At 58.0% G+C, this 14,181-nt stretch overlaps 7 protein-coding genes and 1 pseudogene across 7 annotated transcripts; 3 read left to right on the top strand and 5 right to left on the bottom strand.

Annotated features, from left to right (window-relative positions):
- Positions 1–37: 37 nt before the first annotated feature.
- ACA1_390640 (RhoGAP domain containing protein) lies at positions 38–1,117 on the bottom strand (the record flags this gene model as incomplete). The annotated part of the gene is made up of 4 exons (XM_004336702.1): positions 38–289; positions 372–556; positions 642–840; positions 971–1,117. The coding sequence occupies 4 exons, from the start codon at positions 1,115–1,117 to the stop codon at positions 38–40; spliced, it is 783 nt and encodes a 260-aa protein (XP_004336750.1).
- A 139-nt stretch (positions 1,118–1,256) lies between these two features.
- On the bottom strand, positions 1,257–3,683 carry ACA1_390630 (uncharacterized protein; the record flags this gene model as incomplete). Its single annotated transcript, XM_004336701.1, has 8 exons — positions 1,257–1,315; positions 1,515–1,705; positions 1,835–1,968; positions 2,094–2,189; positions 2,311–2,517; positions 2,595–2,685; positions 2,800–3,419; positions 3,663–3,683. Coding segments are annotated over 8 exons (1,419 nt in total), but the record flags the coding sequence as incomplete, so codon positions are not given.
- Positions 3,684–4,049: 366 nt separating this feature from the next.
- On the bottom strand, positions 4,050–5,073 carry ACA1_390620 (annotated as a pseudogene).
- Positions 5,074–5,399: 326 nt separating this feature from the next.
- ACA1_390610 (splicing factor 3b subunit 5, putative) lies at positions 5,400–5,934 on the bottom strand (the record flags this gene model as incomplete). The annotated part of the gene is made up of 3 exons (XM_004336700.1): positions 5,400–5,450; positions 5,620–5,743; positions 5,888–5,934. 3 exons carry the CDS (start codon positions 5,932–5,934, stop codon positions 5,400–5,402), a joined length of 222 nt encoding a protein of 73 aa, XP_004336748.1.
- Positions 5,935–6,162: 228 nt separating this feature from the next.
- ACA1_390600 (metallophosphoesterase domain containing 2, putative) lies at positions 6,163–7,397 on the top strand (the record flags this gene model as incomplete). The annotated part of the gene is made up of 5 exons (XM_004336699.1): positions 6,163–6,343; positions 6,437–6,538; positions 6,622–6,757; positions 6,871–7,011; positions 7,280–7,397. The coding sequence occupies 5 exons, from the start codon at positions 6,163–6,165 to the stop codon at positions 7,395–7,397; spliced, it is 678 nt and encodes a 225-aa protein (XP_004336747.1).
- Positions 7,398–8,255: 858 nt separating this feature from the next.
- On the top strand, positions 8,256–8,900 carry ACA1_390590 (Hsp20/alpha crystallin superfamily protein; the record flags this gene model as incomplete). The annotated part of the gene is made up of 1 exon (XM_004336698.1): positions 8,256–8,900. One exon carries the CDS (start codon positions 8,256–8,258, stop codon positions 8,898–8,900), a length of 645 nt encoding a protein of 214 aa, XP_004336746.1.
- A 210-nt stretch (positions 8,901–9,110) lies between these two features.
- ACA1_390580 (dual specificity phosphatase, catalytic domain containing protein) lies at positions 9,111–10,085 on the bottom strand (the record flags this gene model as incomplete). Its single annotated transcript, XM_004336697.1, has 4 exons — positions 9,111–9,296; positions 9,511–9,624; positions 9,809–9,942; positions 10,040–10,085. 4 exons carry the CDS (start codon positions 10,083–10,085, stop codon positions 9,111–9,113), a joined length of 480 nt encoding a protein of 159 aa, XP_004336745.1.
- A 1,079-nt stretch (positions 10,086–11,164) lies between these two features.
- ACA1_390570 (acetyl/propionyl CoA carboxylase, beta subunit, putative) lies at positions 11,165–13,888 on the top strand (the record flags this gene model as incomplete). Its single annotated transcript, XM_004336696.1, has 12 exons — positions 11,165–11,321; positions 11,456–11,582; positions 11,651–11,789; positions 11,911–12,037; positions 12,101–12,221; positions 12,308–12,486; positions 12,620–12,796; positions 12,872–12,993; positions 13,094–13,193; positions 13,284–13,381; positions 13,497–13,653; positions 13,791–13,888. The coding sequence occupies 12 exons, from the start codon at positions 11,165–11,167 to the stop codon at positions 13,886–13,888; spliced, it is 1,602 nt and encodes a 533-aa protein (XP_004336744.1).
- Positions 13,889–14,181: the final 293 nt, after the last annotated feature.

Genomic DNA, 14,181 nt, shown 5'->3' with positions numbered 1-14,181 from the left:
GAAATACACACGCACACAACACGCAACACGCACACGGTCAGCCTCGGGGCGAGAGCGCGCAGGGGACTGTCTGAGAGCTCGTACCGAGGTTGCCGGGTCCCATCTTGTTGATGTGCTGGCGCTTGGCGACGTCGATGAGAATGGCGGCGAACCAGAGGAAGAGGGTGCGGTGCGGCTCGGCCAGCCGGTCGGGGAAGGTCGCGCAGGCCGCCTCGTCGCCCACGCACCGCTCGTACTCGCCCTTCGGCATCGCCGCAAACACGCGCACTGGCAACTCACCAAACCACCGCTGCCGAGCCCAACATCAAATCGTGTGAGCAATACGCACCGCACACGACGCACGACACGCACGACATACAACACGAACACACCTTGATGAGAGTAGCGACGGCGTTGACATCGATGCAATCGGTGTAGGAGCCGTCGCTGACTTGTTTCTTGATGAGGTTCATCTCGAGCTCGTCGCCGGCCAGTCGGAACAGTCCCTCCTGCTCCAGCGCGTTCTTCTCGTACAGGGTCTTCCGCATCTGCGCCAGAAATGCCGGCACTTGGAAGCCTGCGACACGACACGACATCAGACACGTCACGACACGACACTCGCGCGCCGCACACGCATACGCACACGTGCACACGACACGCACCGTTGTCTTCAACGTGTGGCAGAGTGGAGGGATCGATGCGGAAGACGGAGAAGGGCTGCTGCTGGTTCTTGGTGATGGCCTTCTCCTGGGAGGCCGTGAGGACCGTCCGCCGGCGCAGGGTGCCGCCCAGCCCGCTCATGAGCGTCGACATGCGGGGAGGCGCCGACGGCGACACCTTCTCCTTGAAGTGCACCCGCGTCTGCCACCGAGGAGCTCTTGAGTCAGTCACACGACACACACGACACACACACGACATACACACGACACACACGACACACACACACACACGACACACACACACACACACGACACACACACACAACACGTACGAGGTGTCCAAAGTTGTAGTGGCTGAGGCGCTGCATGTTGTCGAGGACGACCTCGTCGTCGTTGCTCGTGGCGGGCGGGATGACCAGGTGGTAGGCCGACGTGTTGGTGGCCTTGCAGTACCGGTTGAACTGGCGCATGGCCTCCATCACCTGCGTGTCCGACGAGAACTGGAATGTCTTCTTGATCCCTGCGTTGTGTGTGTGTGTGTGTCCCTGTGAGCATGTGAACCGCACACACGACACGACACGCACACGCATGAAACGACACACGAGAGGAAACGGAACCGTGGGTCGGGGATTCAATGATCAGATAGACCTTGTCATCGCCAGCTTCCTTCTCGGCCGCTGAACCGACGCATGCATCGCAGCCGAGTTGAGACACGACACACGACACACGACACACGACACACGACACACGACACACGACACACGACACACGACACACGACACACGACACACGACACACGACACACGCACACGCACACGCACGATCGCACATGCGGGCACGACACACAACGCATTTGACACGCAACAGGGCGGGTACCCAGGAGTTTGTCGAGTCGCTGGGTCGATTTCTGGGTGGCGGTGATGGACTTGGAGATCTTTTTGAAGTGGAGCAGCGTGTGCGAGTTGAGGCGGTAGGACGCGATCGTCCGCTTCTCCTCGAGCATGATCTCCCCGCCCTTCTCCATCGGGAAGAACAGGCAGTACTCGTTCGGCTTCTCCAGCGTCGTCCTGGTGATCGCACCACACCTCTCGCGTCAGCGCGTGTTGCGTGTGCGGTGGTGTGTGTGTGTGTGTGTGTGTGCGTGTGTGTGTGTGTGTGTGTGTGTGTGTGTGTGTGTGTGCGGTGGGAGAACGCACTTCTTGCGGATGATGGTGTGAATTTGCTGGAGGGTCTGCTTGACGCTCGACTCGGGCTGGGTGGCGATGTTGAAGGTGGTGCCTTCCCACTCCACCTTGAGCACCACCTGCGTTCGAATCAACTGCAGCACGGTCTGTCCGGGCCAACGGCAGGGTGGTGGTGGACGCGGGGCGTTGTGGTGAGGAATGTAAAACACGTTGGAATGTGTGCTGCGCGCGCCTTTGGGCAGAGAATGTGTCTGGAATGCAGTGAATGTACCATGGGTTCGAAGGCGAAGTTCTTGAGGGGCTCGAGCTTCGACAGCGGACCCCGCGTTTTGTTTTCCTTGAGAAAGAATGCATAGTCGTTCACATCCTACAACTCACATGCACAACTTTAGATCACGACACGACACGCACACGCACACGCACACGACACGACGCACACGACACACGCACACGACACGACGCACACGACACACGCAGAGCAGACGTACGGGGAAGGGATTCTTTTTGACGAGCTGGGCGAGGATGTCGTTGAGGGTGGCGTCCTCGTCGGTGCGGATGGTGCGCTGGAACTTCTGGTCCAGGCATTCGACGACGATGGCCACGCGGCCCTCGTCGACGACGAAAGGCACCGGCGGCGGCGAGGACGGCGGCGACGTGCTCAGGACCTCCTCCGGCTTCGAACCGAACCCGAAGAACTGGCGACCCCGCATCATCAGTCCACCGCACACGCACACGCACCACCGCACACGACACACAGACGCGAGTGACGTACGGCCTTGCCACGCCGCACAGAGAGGTACTTGTTGTTCGACCGCGGGCTGGTGTCCTCCCTGGGGTGCGCCGTGCCCGCCGCCCACCCTCGGCTGTGTACATCACACCATGGTGAGCTGTGTGTCGTGTGTGTCGTGTGTGTCGTGTGTGTCGTGTGTGTCGTGTGTGTCGTGTGTGTGTGTCGTGTTTTGGAAGCTAAAGCGAACCTGGGCCGCTGGCTGCTGATCTCGTCGGGCGACCGTGGCGAGGCGATCGGGGACCGCGGGCCTCGCGGCGACGTGACCCACGTGGTGACCGGCTTCGCCGCAGCCGGCTCTCCGGAGTCGCCCGCGCCGCCGCTGTTATTGGTGCTGGTCGTGCTGGTGGTCGTGGCGCCGCTGACGCTGATGTTGCCGCTGCTGGTGGTGATAAGGTCGGCGTTGCTCTCGGCCGTGTCGCTCTTGCCCTTGCTCCTCCGCTTGACGGTCGACGGCGAGGCCAGCGGCGATGACGGATGCGACCCGCCGGAGTCGCTCCCGCTCCCGCGGTCCTTCCTGCGCCCGAAAGACCGGCGCTGCTTGGGCGATGAATCGTCGCTTTCGCTGCCAGCGGCGTCGTCGCCTTGGCTGCTGCCGTCGTTGGTGCGCGATCGGGCCGAGCCGAGGAGGCCACCGCGCCCACCGCGTCCCTCGCCGCCGCTCCCGCGCTGCTTGCGGCCCGTGTCCTCGGCGGAGGAGGCGCTGGGCGCGTCGGCCGAGTGCGGCTGGCCGTCGTCTTCGTCGAGCGGTCGCGTCGCAAAGGTGCCGGAGAGACGCGCCCACAGGTTGCCCTTCTTCTCTCGCGGCCGCTGCGTGGCCACCAAAAATTAGAATAAGAAAGAAAATAAGATTAATAAGATTAATAAAACAGGATTAGGTATTGGAAAAACGAAGAAGGGAGATTATGAGAGATGGGCGCGAAGGAGGAGGAAAAGATTGAGGCCTCATAAGTGTCCCTCATCCAAATAAATCGGAAAAGTAAAATGCCCAAAGAGAGAAGGCCTTTGGGGGGGGGGCAAGAACGAAGAAGATCGGGAGGCGGCGGAGAGTACCGAGTCGACGTCTGTGCTCATGGAAGATGCGGACGATCAATCTACGTGCCTAGACTCCCGATTATGGCGCGAGGAAGCTCAAGGTGGGCTCTCGGAGACCAGGACAATTTTGTCTGGTAGCTAAAAGAATAATAAAGAAAAAATAAATGTTCTGCCCTAGTGGTGGTCTCCTGTGCTCTTTGTTAGCTCAAGCCCATTGGACCTAATTACCAGTTAATTTTATAAATGAGTGGGGACAGATATGTTCTTTTCTTTCATAATCTTTGATTTTTTTATTCACAAATAAATAAAGGCCTTCTCTATGTACATTCACGACGGTGCTGGCAGAGTAGGTGGTCATCTCTCCAGTCAACGTGTCCACCACAGCGCGAGTGCGGCGGCGGAGCATCAGATGAACTCGCCGACCGAGCCGGTGTTGCGGTCCAGCGTGTGGTAGCGCCACGAGAGCCGCTCCTCCTCCTGCGCCGTACGCACGCAGGCCGTGAAGACGATGATGGGCAGCAGCAGGCCCGAAGAGAACACGCAGAAGAACCATCCGACCTGGCACCACCCACAACACCGCACACATCGCACACGCTTGACACGTCAGCACGGAGCGAGGAGAACGCGTGTGCGTGTGCGTCAATGAGTACCGAGGGTGCCCAGGTGAAGTGCGCGTCGACGTTGACGGTCTGGTTGGTGCCCGTCCAGCTGAGCTTGAACGGGACGTCATGGTGGGCGCCCATGCCGGCGATCTTGCGGCTGCGGCACCACAGCGGGTCGTCGAGGTCGTCGAACATGGCCGCCGGACAGAGACCGTCGTCGCCCAGGGCCGACGGGAAGCGGAAGAAGAGGGTCCACGCGAGGAGCGCGAACACGAACGCGCACAGGGCGAACACAACGGCGATCCACTTGCCGTTGCCGCGCAGCACACGGGCGCACGCGGTGGCGGTTCGGCGTACGATGAGGCCGAAGAAGAGGAACAGGATGAGCGCGAGCGCGAAGGCCAGCGCGAGGATGACGAAGACCTGGCTGGTGATGAAGGCCGAGCGGACGTGCTTCGAGCCGGCAGGGAGGTCGTCCCACGCCACGATGCGGTTCTCGGGGTAGAGGCTCTTGAGGTGGCTGTGCGGGTCCTTGCTGGTCACCTGGACGTACATACCCTTCCACGTCCACTGCCGCGTGAGCCGCCCATTGACGTTAACCTTGGAATCGCTTGTTCGGGAGTGGGAGATGTCGATTGACTCAAGATGCCTTGATGATGAAAATGAAATTAATTGAAATGCAAATTGACGATGGTAGGAGATGCAACCAACGCACGATGGGCGTACCACGGGAATATGAGGGCAACCGCGAGAAACGCAAGCAGCAGGAGGGTAATCAGGGCTGCTAGCGATTGCCGAGTCACGAAGCGAGGATAGCGGATCGCCATTTCTCTTGTGTACAATGCTTGATCTTTTTCTTCTGCCAATTATCGATTCTTGTAGTAGTGAACGCAAATGAGGGATTTGACTGGCAGCCACTAGCGCACTACTCGTTCCGTGGTGGACGCGAAACTTCACCCTGCTTGCCTTCTCCCTTCTTGCCTCCTCTCCAACCAGAGCTCGTTGCGCTTTGGGCTCCGCAGAGAGACGGACATGAGGAGACAACAGTACGGGTAGGAACAGGCAGGAAGAGAGAGGAAGAGCGAGGCAAGGAACGCGTAAAGGAAGATAACAAGTGAAGGTGTACGCGCTTCCCTCTTCAAGACCAGCAAGCTTACAGGGTCTCCTCGGTGGGAGGAGGGTTGCCGCAGGGCCGAATCATTTTCTGTAGAGGAGGAGCACGCACGTAGAAGGAGAAGGGTGGGTTGTGGTGAGTTGTGATCGCGTGACGGAAACGTACAGCACCAGTCACAACGAGGAGCGCGTTCTCTTCGTGTGGATAGAAGCACACTCGTGTGCGAAGCCATGTAGCGAGTAGTGAAGCTGTGCCGTACCTGGAGGAGGTTGTACTTGATCCTGCCAATGGACTCGTTCTCGGCGATGGCGAAGTACTCGAGCATGGAGAAGTGGCCCATGTAGGAGGCCAAGCTGTCTCGCTGCTGGTTGACCGCCCACTCCCTGCAGCCACGGCAACGTGCACAACACCGGTGAGGAAGAAGCGGCAGGTGCAGTCCTTTCCGTTGGGGGGGGGGGGCAAGATGCGCAAAATAAGGGGGAGGGTGTTACCATCGCGTCGTGTCGGGGTGCCCTGTGCCCACATACTTCATCTGCAGGTGCTCAGCCTGGCTGTTGAGGAAATCGCGGGACATCTTGGCCTCTGGGCGTACAATCTGCCTCCTCTGAATCGATTTGATTGATTGGAAGTTTTTGAAATCTGCTTTTTCTGAGCCTTTTCATACACTATTTCTTTTATTTTTAACTTTATTTTGCTTTTTCGCCGCCACAGTCGCCGAACAACTTTCTGGGACAAGGCCGAGAGGAGAGCTGCACTCCCTTGACAAACGCAACCAGACAACAAAGCAGAAGAAGGAGAAGGAATGGAGGCTGGCAGTAGCAGATGCGTCAAGGTGGAGCTGGGACAACCGGAGGCGGAGACACAGGGGTGTGAGAGGGTGCGGGTGGTGGTCATCAGCGACACCCACAACGAACACGGACACAACTACATCAAGATACCGGACGGCGACATCCTCGTCCACTGCGGCGACTTCACCCACAAGAGTGCGCCCCTTCATGAAGTAAATAAAGAAAAGTAAATAAATAAATACCTATTACTAAATAGAAATCTTAATCTACTGCTCCACCTCGAAACAGGCGACTGGCGAGGGCTCAAGGAAGGAGAAGTGCCGCAGAGCCTGCACAAGTTCAACGAGTTCCTCGGCACCCTGCCCCATGAACACAAGATCGTCATCTCTGGTACTGGCTGCCGCTACTCTCTTGTGTGGGGTGGTTGCTTGTGTGGCCGACTCTCTCCTCTGTCGCTCTGCTTGCTCTCTCAGGCAACCACGAGATTGGGTTCAACAACCTCAAGCGCCGCGAGATCCGCCAGCTGCTGTCCAACGCCACCTACATCGAAGACCAGACGGTCGTGGTGAAGGGAATCCGATTCTACGGCTCACCGTGGACCAGCTCGACGTACGCTCGCTTGCTCCTCAACCCATTGATGGCCATAGTTCTCTTTGTCTCATTGTATCATCGCCGATGTGTGTCGTGTGCGTGTGTGTGTGTCGTGTGTATCGATCGTGCAGGAATATGGCGTTCAGCGCAAGACGATCGAAGCTCGGGGAGAAGTGGGCGAAGATCCCAAACGACACCGACATCCTCATTACGCATCTCCCACCCTTTGGCGTGCTCGATCAGGCCTGGGTCGGCTCGCCTCCGAAGGGTTCGTAGCAGCTACAGCTTGCTTTCGAATTGCTCTCCAGGTGGGCTTGAGCGCGCCGGGGGCTCGTCCTGACCTGTGTGCTACCCTGTTACATCAGATACTCCACGCGAAGTATGCGAAGTGTGCGGGCACGTGCACCCATCTCACACGCACTGGGGCCACCAAGAGCTCCTGCGGCGAGTGGTAGAGGTACGCTCAAATGTCTATCTATGCGTGCGATGCGATGCGTGCGGTGCGTGTCGTCTGGCGTGGATGTTCATTGCTTTGTGCAGGAGATTCGACCGAAGGCGCACCTGTTTGGTCACGTGCACGATACGCCGGGCACGAGGGCGATTGGGACGCGTCACCTTCATCAACGCAGCAACGCACATCAGTCGCAAGACCCACTAGTTCGACTACTACGTGCGCCCCTCGTAAACCACCGACAGAGGGGCATGTCAGAGCCCAGTCCTCCAATCCAAGGCCTGTAATGTTATGTTCGGCGGATCCAATATATTCACCTTTTTCCTAGAAAAGGGATTGCTTCGTTCATCGTCACTGGGTAATGGGGATCACCTTACTTGCTTAGAAGTACGATCACGTTATCGCAACCCACACTCAACATGCAAGGAACATTCCAACAGCATCAACAACAACAGGCCCAAAGCGTTCGCCCTGCACCGTGGCATGCGGTGGTGGCGAACGGTGCCTGGTGGGCACCGGTGGCTGCGGGCTGTTGGTGTGGCGAGCTGTGGTGCTGCACGACGCCCTCGCCGCTGCCGAGCTGGCCACCGATCTCTTCTTCGGGGTGCTCGACCTCGTAGGGCACATCACAACCACACACGACATTCTTCAGTCCTGTGGCTCCGAGTCAGACGACCCGGCAGAGTCCCACCCTCTCACCCACCCTGGACCCTGAGTCCAGAGTTGGGCGATGAAGCAAAGAATGCGAAGCTGTCGCTTCTTTTTCTGCTGTCGACTTTTTTTTACCTTTTCGCAACCCGGGTTTTTTTCTGCGTCTCTTCCGGTGGTTGTCGGTGCGCATTCGCTGCTGCGTCATCAGCCGGGAAGGGTAGGGGGTGTCGACATGCTCACTTTCCCCAGCTAGCGACCCTCCACTTCTTGGTCGTCAGCATGCGGTCGACATCCAGCCCAACTTTCGCACCTGAGCAACTATATAAACAGGGTCCACCTGGCCACAATAGACTCACCACACTCCAACAGCAAACAGCAACTCTACAACACCCACAACCATCAACAACATCAACAATGTCTCTCTTCGGCTACACTGATCCCTGGTCCGACCTGCGCGACATGCAGAGGCAGATGGACAGGCTCATGGGCTGGGCTGGCGCGGACATCACCCCTACCGGCTTCGCCGAGGTGCCCCTGCTCACCGGTGGCCCGACCACCACCACCGGCCGCGAGCTCGGTGTGACCCCCCGCATCGGCTCCGGCGCCGGCCAGCTTGCGTTGGGTCAGTGGAACCCCTTCATGGACGTGCGCCAGACCGACAAGGGCCTCGTGGTCCACGCCGAGCTGCCCGGCTGCAACAAGGACGACATCAAGCTGAGCATCGACCAGAACCGGCTCGTCCTCGAAGGCCAGAAGAGGACCCACCACAAGGAGAAGGGCGAGAACTGGGTGCGCAAGGAGCGCTTCGAGGGCTCGTTCTACCGCACCCTGCCCCTGCCCCGCGGCGTCGAGCCCAACCAGATCCAGGCCAACTACCAGGACGGCGTGCTTGAGGTCTTCGTTCCCACGCCCGCCGGCGCCCCGCAGAAGCAGGCGATCGACATCAAGTCCTCCCAGGCATCCACCAGCGGCCAGGAGCAGCAGATCAGCGGCCAGGAGCAGCTGGGCGAGAAGGGCAAGGAGCAGGTGCCCATCGGCGGCGAGAGGGGCCAGAAGTAAGCTGCGCCCAATCGGCCAGACCCCCTCCTCGGTCCACCGACCAATCAGCTAGAGCGCCGACCCAGCCAACCTTTTTTCTCTTCGTGTGACGTCAGCGCCTCAGCTTTTGTGAATAACTCTAGCCACAGAAATAAAGAGCTTTTATTTTGTGACAACACTTCTCTACTTCTTCTTCTTCGTCTTGTACAACAGTGATGGGGACTGGGGTGGTCATGGCGGGCACTCGATGATCTGAGCCGGCGTGGAGTACCGGGCCTTGAGCTCACGGTAGTCGGCCGTCTGCTTGTCCACGGACCACTGGTGCTCGTGGAACCACCGCAGCTGCTCGAGGAAAGAGGTGTTGGGAAACACCCGCCGGCGACGTCCGACCACGGCCAGCGCCTCCTCCGTCGACACCTGCAGCTCGCGCATGATGAATGCCACCACTTGACATACAATGCCATTGCGTTGCATTCCAGGTCAGCCGAGGCACATTCCACAGGCGCGACCGCAGGCAGTCGAGCGCACCGAGGGTCGCTGCTCTAGACACGCCCAGCATGCTACGGTCCGTCACGATGAGTTGTTTGCATTCATTGAACACGATGAGGGTGATGTGGTGGTACCAGTGCACGAGGACTTTGCCGTTCTTTAGTCCGTCCTGCATGAACTTGAGCGCATGTTCTAGGACCTCTAGCAGGTTGCAGTTCTCGGTCTCGTCTGCCTTGATCACCATGTACCGAAAGTCCTGCCGAACCACGCAGCCATTGGCACTCACTCGAACGACCACCACGATCGCCACGAAGAAGCCACACTCCACTCCCACTCACGCCGACGAAACATCGAGTGATCGACCAGCTGCCCCCAGCCCATGATGGGCGGAGGGCCACAAGGACAGGAGCGGAAGTGGATTTGGCGTGGGGCGAGCGTACGTCCGGCCAGAGCGGAGGCATGCACTCGGCGCTGAGGATCGAGCCAATTTTCTGCTCCTTCAGCTGGATCCGCTTGTAGACCGCCCCCAGTTCTCCCAGGAACAGACCGGGGAACACCTCCTCCGCGGGTAGGCCTATGAGCAACACCCAGTACCGCCCCCAGTATTTTGAGTCACCAATCAATATTGGGCCAAATACAACGCGGAAGCCCCCCCCCGGTGAGAGGCGTACCTGGTTCGGGAGAGACCATTCGCAGCATGAACTGGTAGTGGTCCATGTGCCAGACAGGTGGAAGGGCACCGATGGAGGTCGAGGCTAGGACGCCAAGGAAGTCGCGGACCAACAGCAATCGAATAGGTCCCATTCTAATGGCCCCACGCCCTTTGGGTCGAGGGCTACCGCCCTGACTCGGCCGGCTGTCCGACGACGAGTTAATAGCAAACAACCGGGGGCTGGCACTGTTCGAATCAGTGGTAGGTCGCTGAGGAGCTCGGCCATCATCATCGAGTCGTCCCAGAGGAGATGCACGTCGGGGCTGAGGAGGAAGAGGAGCTGCTGCTCGCGCTTGATCCACACGACGCGCTCAAGATCATCTTTAAAGCTGCCGACGGTCTTGATGTGCGGGGAGGCCACAGCGACGCGGTGCTGCTCGCGATTGGCTGTAATGACCAATAACTCGAGCGGCTCCGTAGCGGACGGTGGGCCAGACATCACCGTGACTGGAGAGTCCTGTCGGACCCCAGTCGGACACAAAGATGCCGCACTGTCTGTGTTCATCTTTTCTTCTTCGCGCGTGAGCTGGACTGTGAATGGACCACCTCCCGCCACCTCTGGCCACGCTCCTGTCAAGCACTTGTCTGTCGGGGGCGTAGAAGAAGTGTAATACTGTGTGCACCCAAGATCCGTACGGGCGGGTGTGACTCCACCTGAACGTGCTCGAAGAAGTGATGCAGCGGTGGACCAATGCGCCCCGAGGCAAAAAGAGAGAAATATTGTTATGTGTACCCAAAAGGCAATTCCAAATAAGTCATCCTCTACTCAAAGGAACGCAACAAACGTGTAGGCCGCGCCATGTGCGTACCTGTGCCCATATCTCGGCGCATGACTAGACATGTGCCTAATCTCAATGGCATATATGAGCTAATCGACCTGTCAGGGCACATGCTCCAGATACACTCCGCTCACGCTCACCACGGGTACAAGTCCGAGGCCCACATGTGGGTGCTCCATTCCGCAGAACAGCAAAAGGTACAACACAACTTCTTCTGCTTGCCACGTAAGCGTGACAAGGATCAATAAATGAAAAATCCAACTGTGGCAAAATAAATTGTAATCAAAAAGAAAAGCCAGCGCCAAATGCTAGCTCATGAAGTGGTAGGTGGGCAGGGCGACCTCAACCCGAGATGGAAGTCGAAGATCGACACGCATGCACCCGAATACAAGAAGAACCGGCTGGAGATGGAAGGGCTCGTCGATGAGTTGCACGAGCGACTGCGATTGAGCCTCAATCAAGGTGACCCCAAATCGATCAACCGCCACCTTCAGTCTGGCCAGCTACTTGGTTCTCCCCTCTTCATTTGTATTATTCTTATTATATTTTATTCTTTATTTATTTTAATAGAACTATTACTTGCTACGCGACTGCAGCGCGTGATCGTATCGAGCTGGTGCTCGATCAGGACTCGCCGTACCTCGAGCTGATGCCCCTCGCCGGCTACGGCCAAGACGGCATCGAGCTGGGTGGGTCGCTCGTGGGCGGCATCGGCCTCGTCTGGTACATTCGACCACGGCCTAGTGGTAAGCAACAGTTCACTCTCCAAAATTTGATGCGTGTATCTGTAGCGGAGTGGAGTGCATGGTGTCGGCCAGCGTGAGCACCATCAAGGGCGGAGCGATGAACGAGATATCGGTGATGAAGTCGCTGCGCCTGAGCGAGATCGCCTACGAGAACCGACTGCCCTGCATCGCCCTCATCCAGTCGGTGCGTTTGATCGATCACGACACGACACGACACGACACGACACGACACGACACGACACGACACGACACGACACGACACGACACAACCATGGTGCCTGTGCTTATTACTGTGGTCTTTGTAGGCTGGAGCCGATCTGCGGCAGCAGGACAAGGTGTTCCACAGAGGCGGCGCAGCCTTTCGAGAGCTTGCCAAGCGGGCCAAGGCCGGCCTGCCCACCATCAGCGTCGTCTTTGGCAGCAGCACGGCCGGTACTCCTCCTCGACCGACACGACACGACACGACCAACGACACAACAGTAACTCTTTGTGAAGGTGGAGCGTACAACCCGGGTATGTCCGACTATGTGATCATGGTCAAGAATCAGGCCAAGGTCTTCCTTGGCGGCCCTCCGCTGGTGAAGATGGCCACCGGAGAGGAAGTCGATGACGAAAGGTTGGCTGTGTAGCGCATCGGCGTCGCGTGTCACCTGTCGTTGAGTGCGGTTCTCATTGTGTGTGTGTGTGTGTGTGATATGACAGTTTGGGCGGAGCGGACATGCACAGCCGGGTGTCCGGCGTGTCGGACTTCTTGGCAGTCAACGAGCACGACGCCATTCTGAAGGCACGCCAGGTCGTTCACAACCTGCACTGGACGAAGAAGACTGCACTCCCAAGGAACCACTTCAGCGAACACATCGAAGAGCCCTTCTACGACCCCGGTACCTTCCCTTTCAAGTTTCAATTCTTCATTCAATTTGCTGACGCACGACACGCACCACACACACACACACGACACACACACGACACACACACACACACACACGACACGCACACAACACGCACACACGACAGAGGAGATATTGGGGGTAGCGTCGGCCAATATCCGAATCCCGTTTGACGTGCGCGAGGTGATCGCCCGCATCACGGACGGTTCGCGCTTTACCGAGTTCAAGCCCCTCTACGGCTCCACCCTCGTCACGTGCTTCGCCAAGGTGTTTGGCATTCCTGTCGGCATCATCTCCAACAACGGTACTCTACCATCCACACGTCTCCTTTTGGTGTGACGTGGCACAACAAACTTATGAAATTGGATTGGCGCAAAAGGTGTGCTCTTCAGCGAGGCGGCGTGCAAGGGCACGCAGTTCATTGAGCTGTGCAACCAGCGGGACATCCCCATTCTCTTCTTCCAAAACATCACCGGCTTCATGGTCGGCAAGAAATACGAGGTTCGTCTTCTTCTCATTTTTCTAATTATTACGTTCTGCTAACATTTCATTATTATACGTTGTTGTTGTTATTCTTATTATTATTATACATTGCGTGCAGGAGGGAGGCATGATCAAACACGGCTCGAAGTTTATCAATGCCGTCTCCAACAGCGGAGTGCCGCACATCACCATCCTCATGGGCGCATCCTACGGCGCCGGTACGCGCCCGCCGTCTCGCCCGCCTCAAGCGGGGCTCGCCAATACTCACCCACGCGCACACGCACACGCACACACACACGCACACGCAGGCAACTACGGAATGTGTGGCCGAGCGTACAAACCGCGATTCCTCTTCTCGTGGCCCAACTCCAAGTGTTCGGTCATGGGCCCCGACCAGCTCACAGGGGTGCGTTGGCCCGTTTTCGTTATTTTTCTCTTTCTCTGTCTTGTGTCTCGCTCACTCGCACGGCCAACAACAAACAACGAACAACAAACAACGAACAACGCGACGGATACGGTAGGTGATGGATATCGTGTTCCGAGAGGCTGCCAAGAAGGCCGGCAAGACGATCGACGAGCAACAGGCCACGATGCGGAAGGAGATGTTCAGGCAGATCGTCGAGGACCAGTCGAGCGCCTACTACACGTCTTCCCGAATCATCGACGATGGCATCATCGGTTCGCCGCCTCTCGCCTGTGTCATCGCTTCTTCAATTGTTTTGGTCGTGTTTCTGTTTCCACTCTCACCACACACACACGCATACACACACACACACACACCACACACACACACACGCTGATGTACACCTATGCAGACCCGCGGGACACGCGCAATGTGCTGGGTCTGTGTCTCTCGGTGGTCTACTCCGGCGAGGTCAAGGGCGACAACACCTGTGGCGTCTCACGCCTGTAGCAACACCCTTTTGCCATTCTTCTTCTTCTTCTCCGCGGCGAACACATGTCTTCTTCTCACCACACCTGCCCCGCGGACACCAGCCAACTGTTAAGTTCGCTCTGGCTGGCCAGAGGGAGCGGCACCGAAGAAGAAGGGGGAGGTGGTGGCAGCAGGAGGAGGCTGATTGCTTGCGGGAGCGGCACCGAAGACGGAGGTCGTGGTGGTGGCCCGCAGAAAACGGAAAGGGAGTGGCAGCAGAAGGCTGACCGAAGGCGGCCGAGCCGAACATACCGAGGCGGATGGCGGCCGAG

The sequence above is a fragment of the Acanthamoeba castellanii genome (assembly GCF_000313135.1).
Source record: "Acanthamoeba castellanii str. Neff unplaced genomic scaffold scf7180000084740, whole genome shotgun sequence".
Classification (NCBI taxonomy): Eukaryota; Discosea; order Longamoebia; family Acanthamoebidae; genus Acanthamoeba; species Acanthamoeba castellanii.
This window is presented reverse-complemented; position numbering and strand designations above follow the sequence as displayed.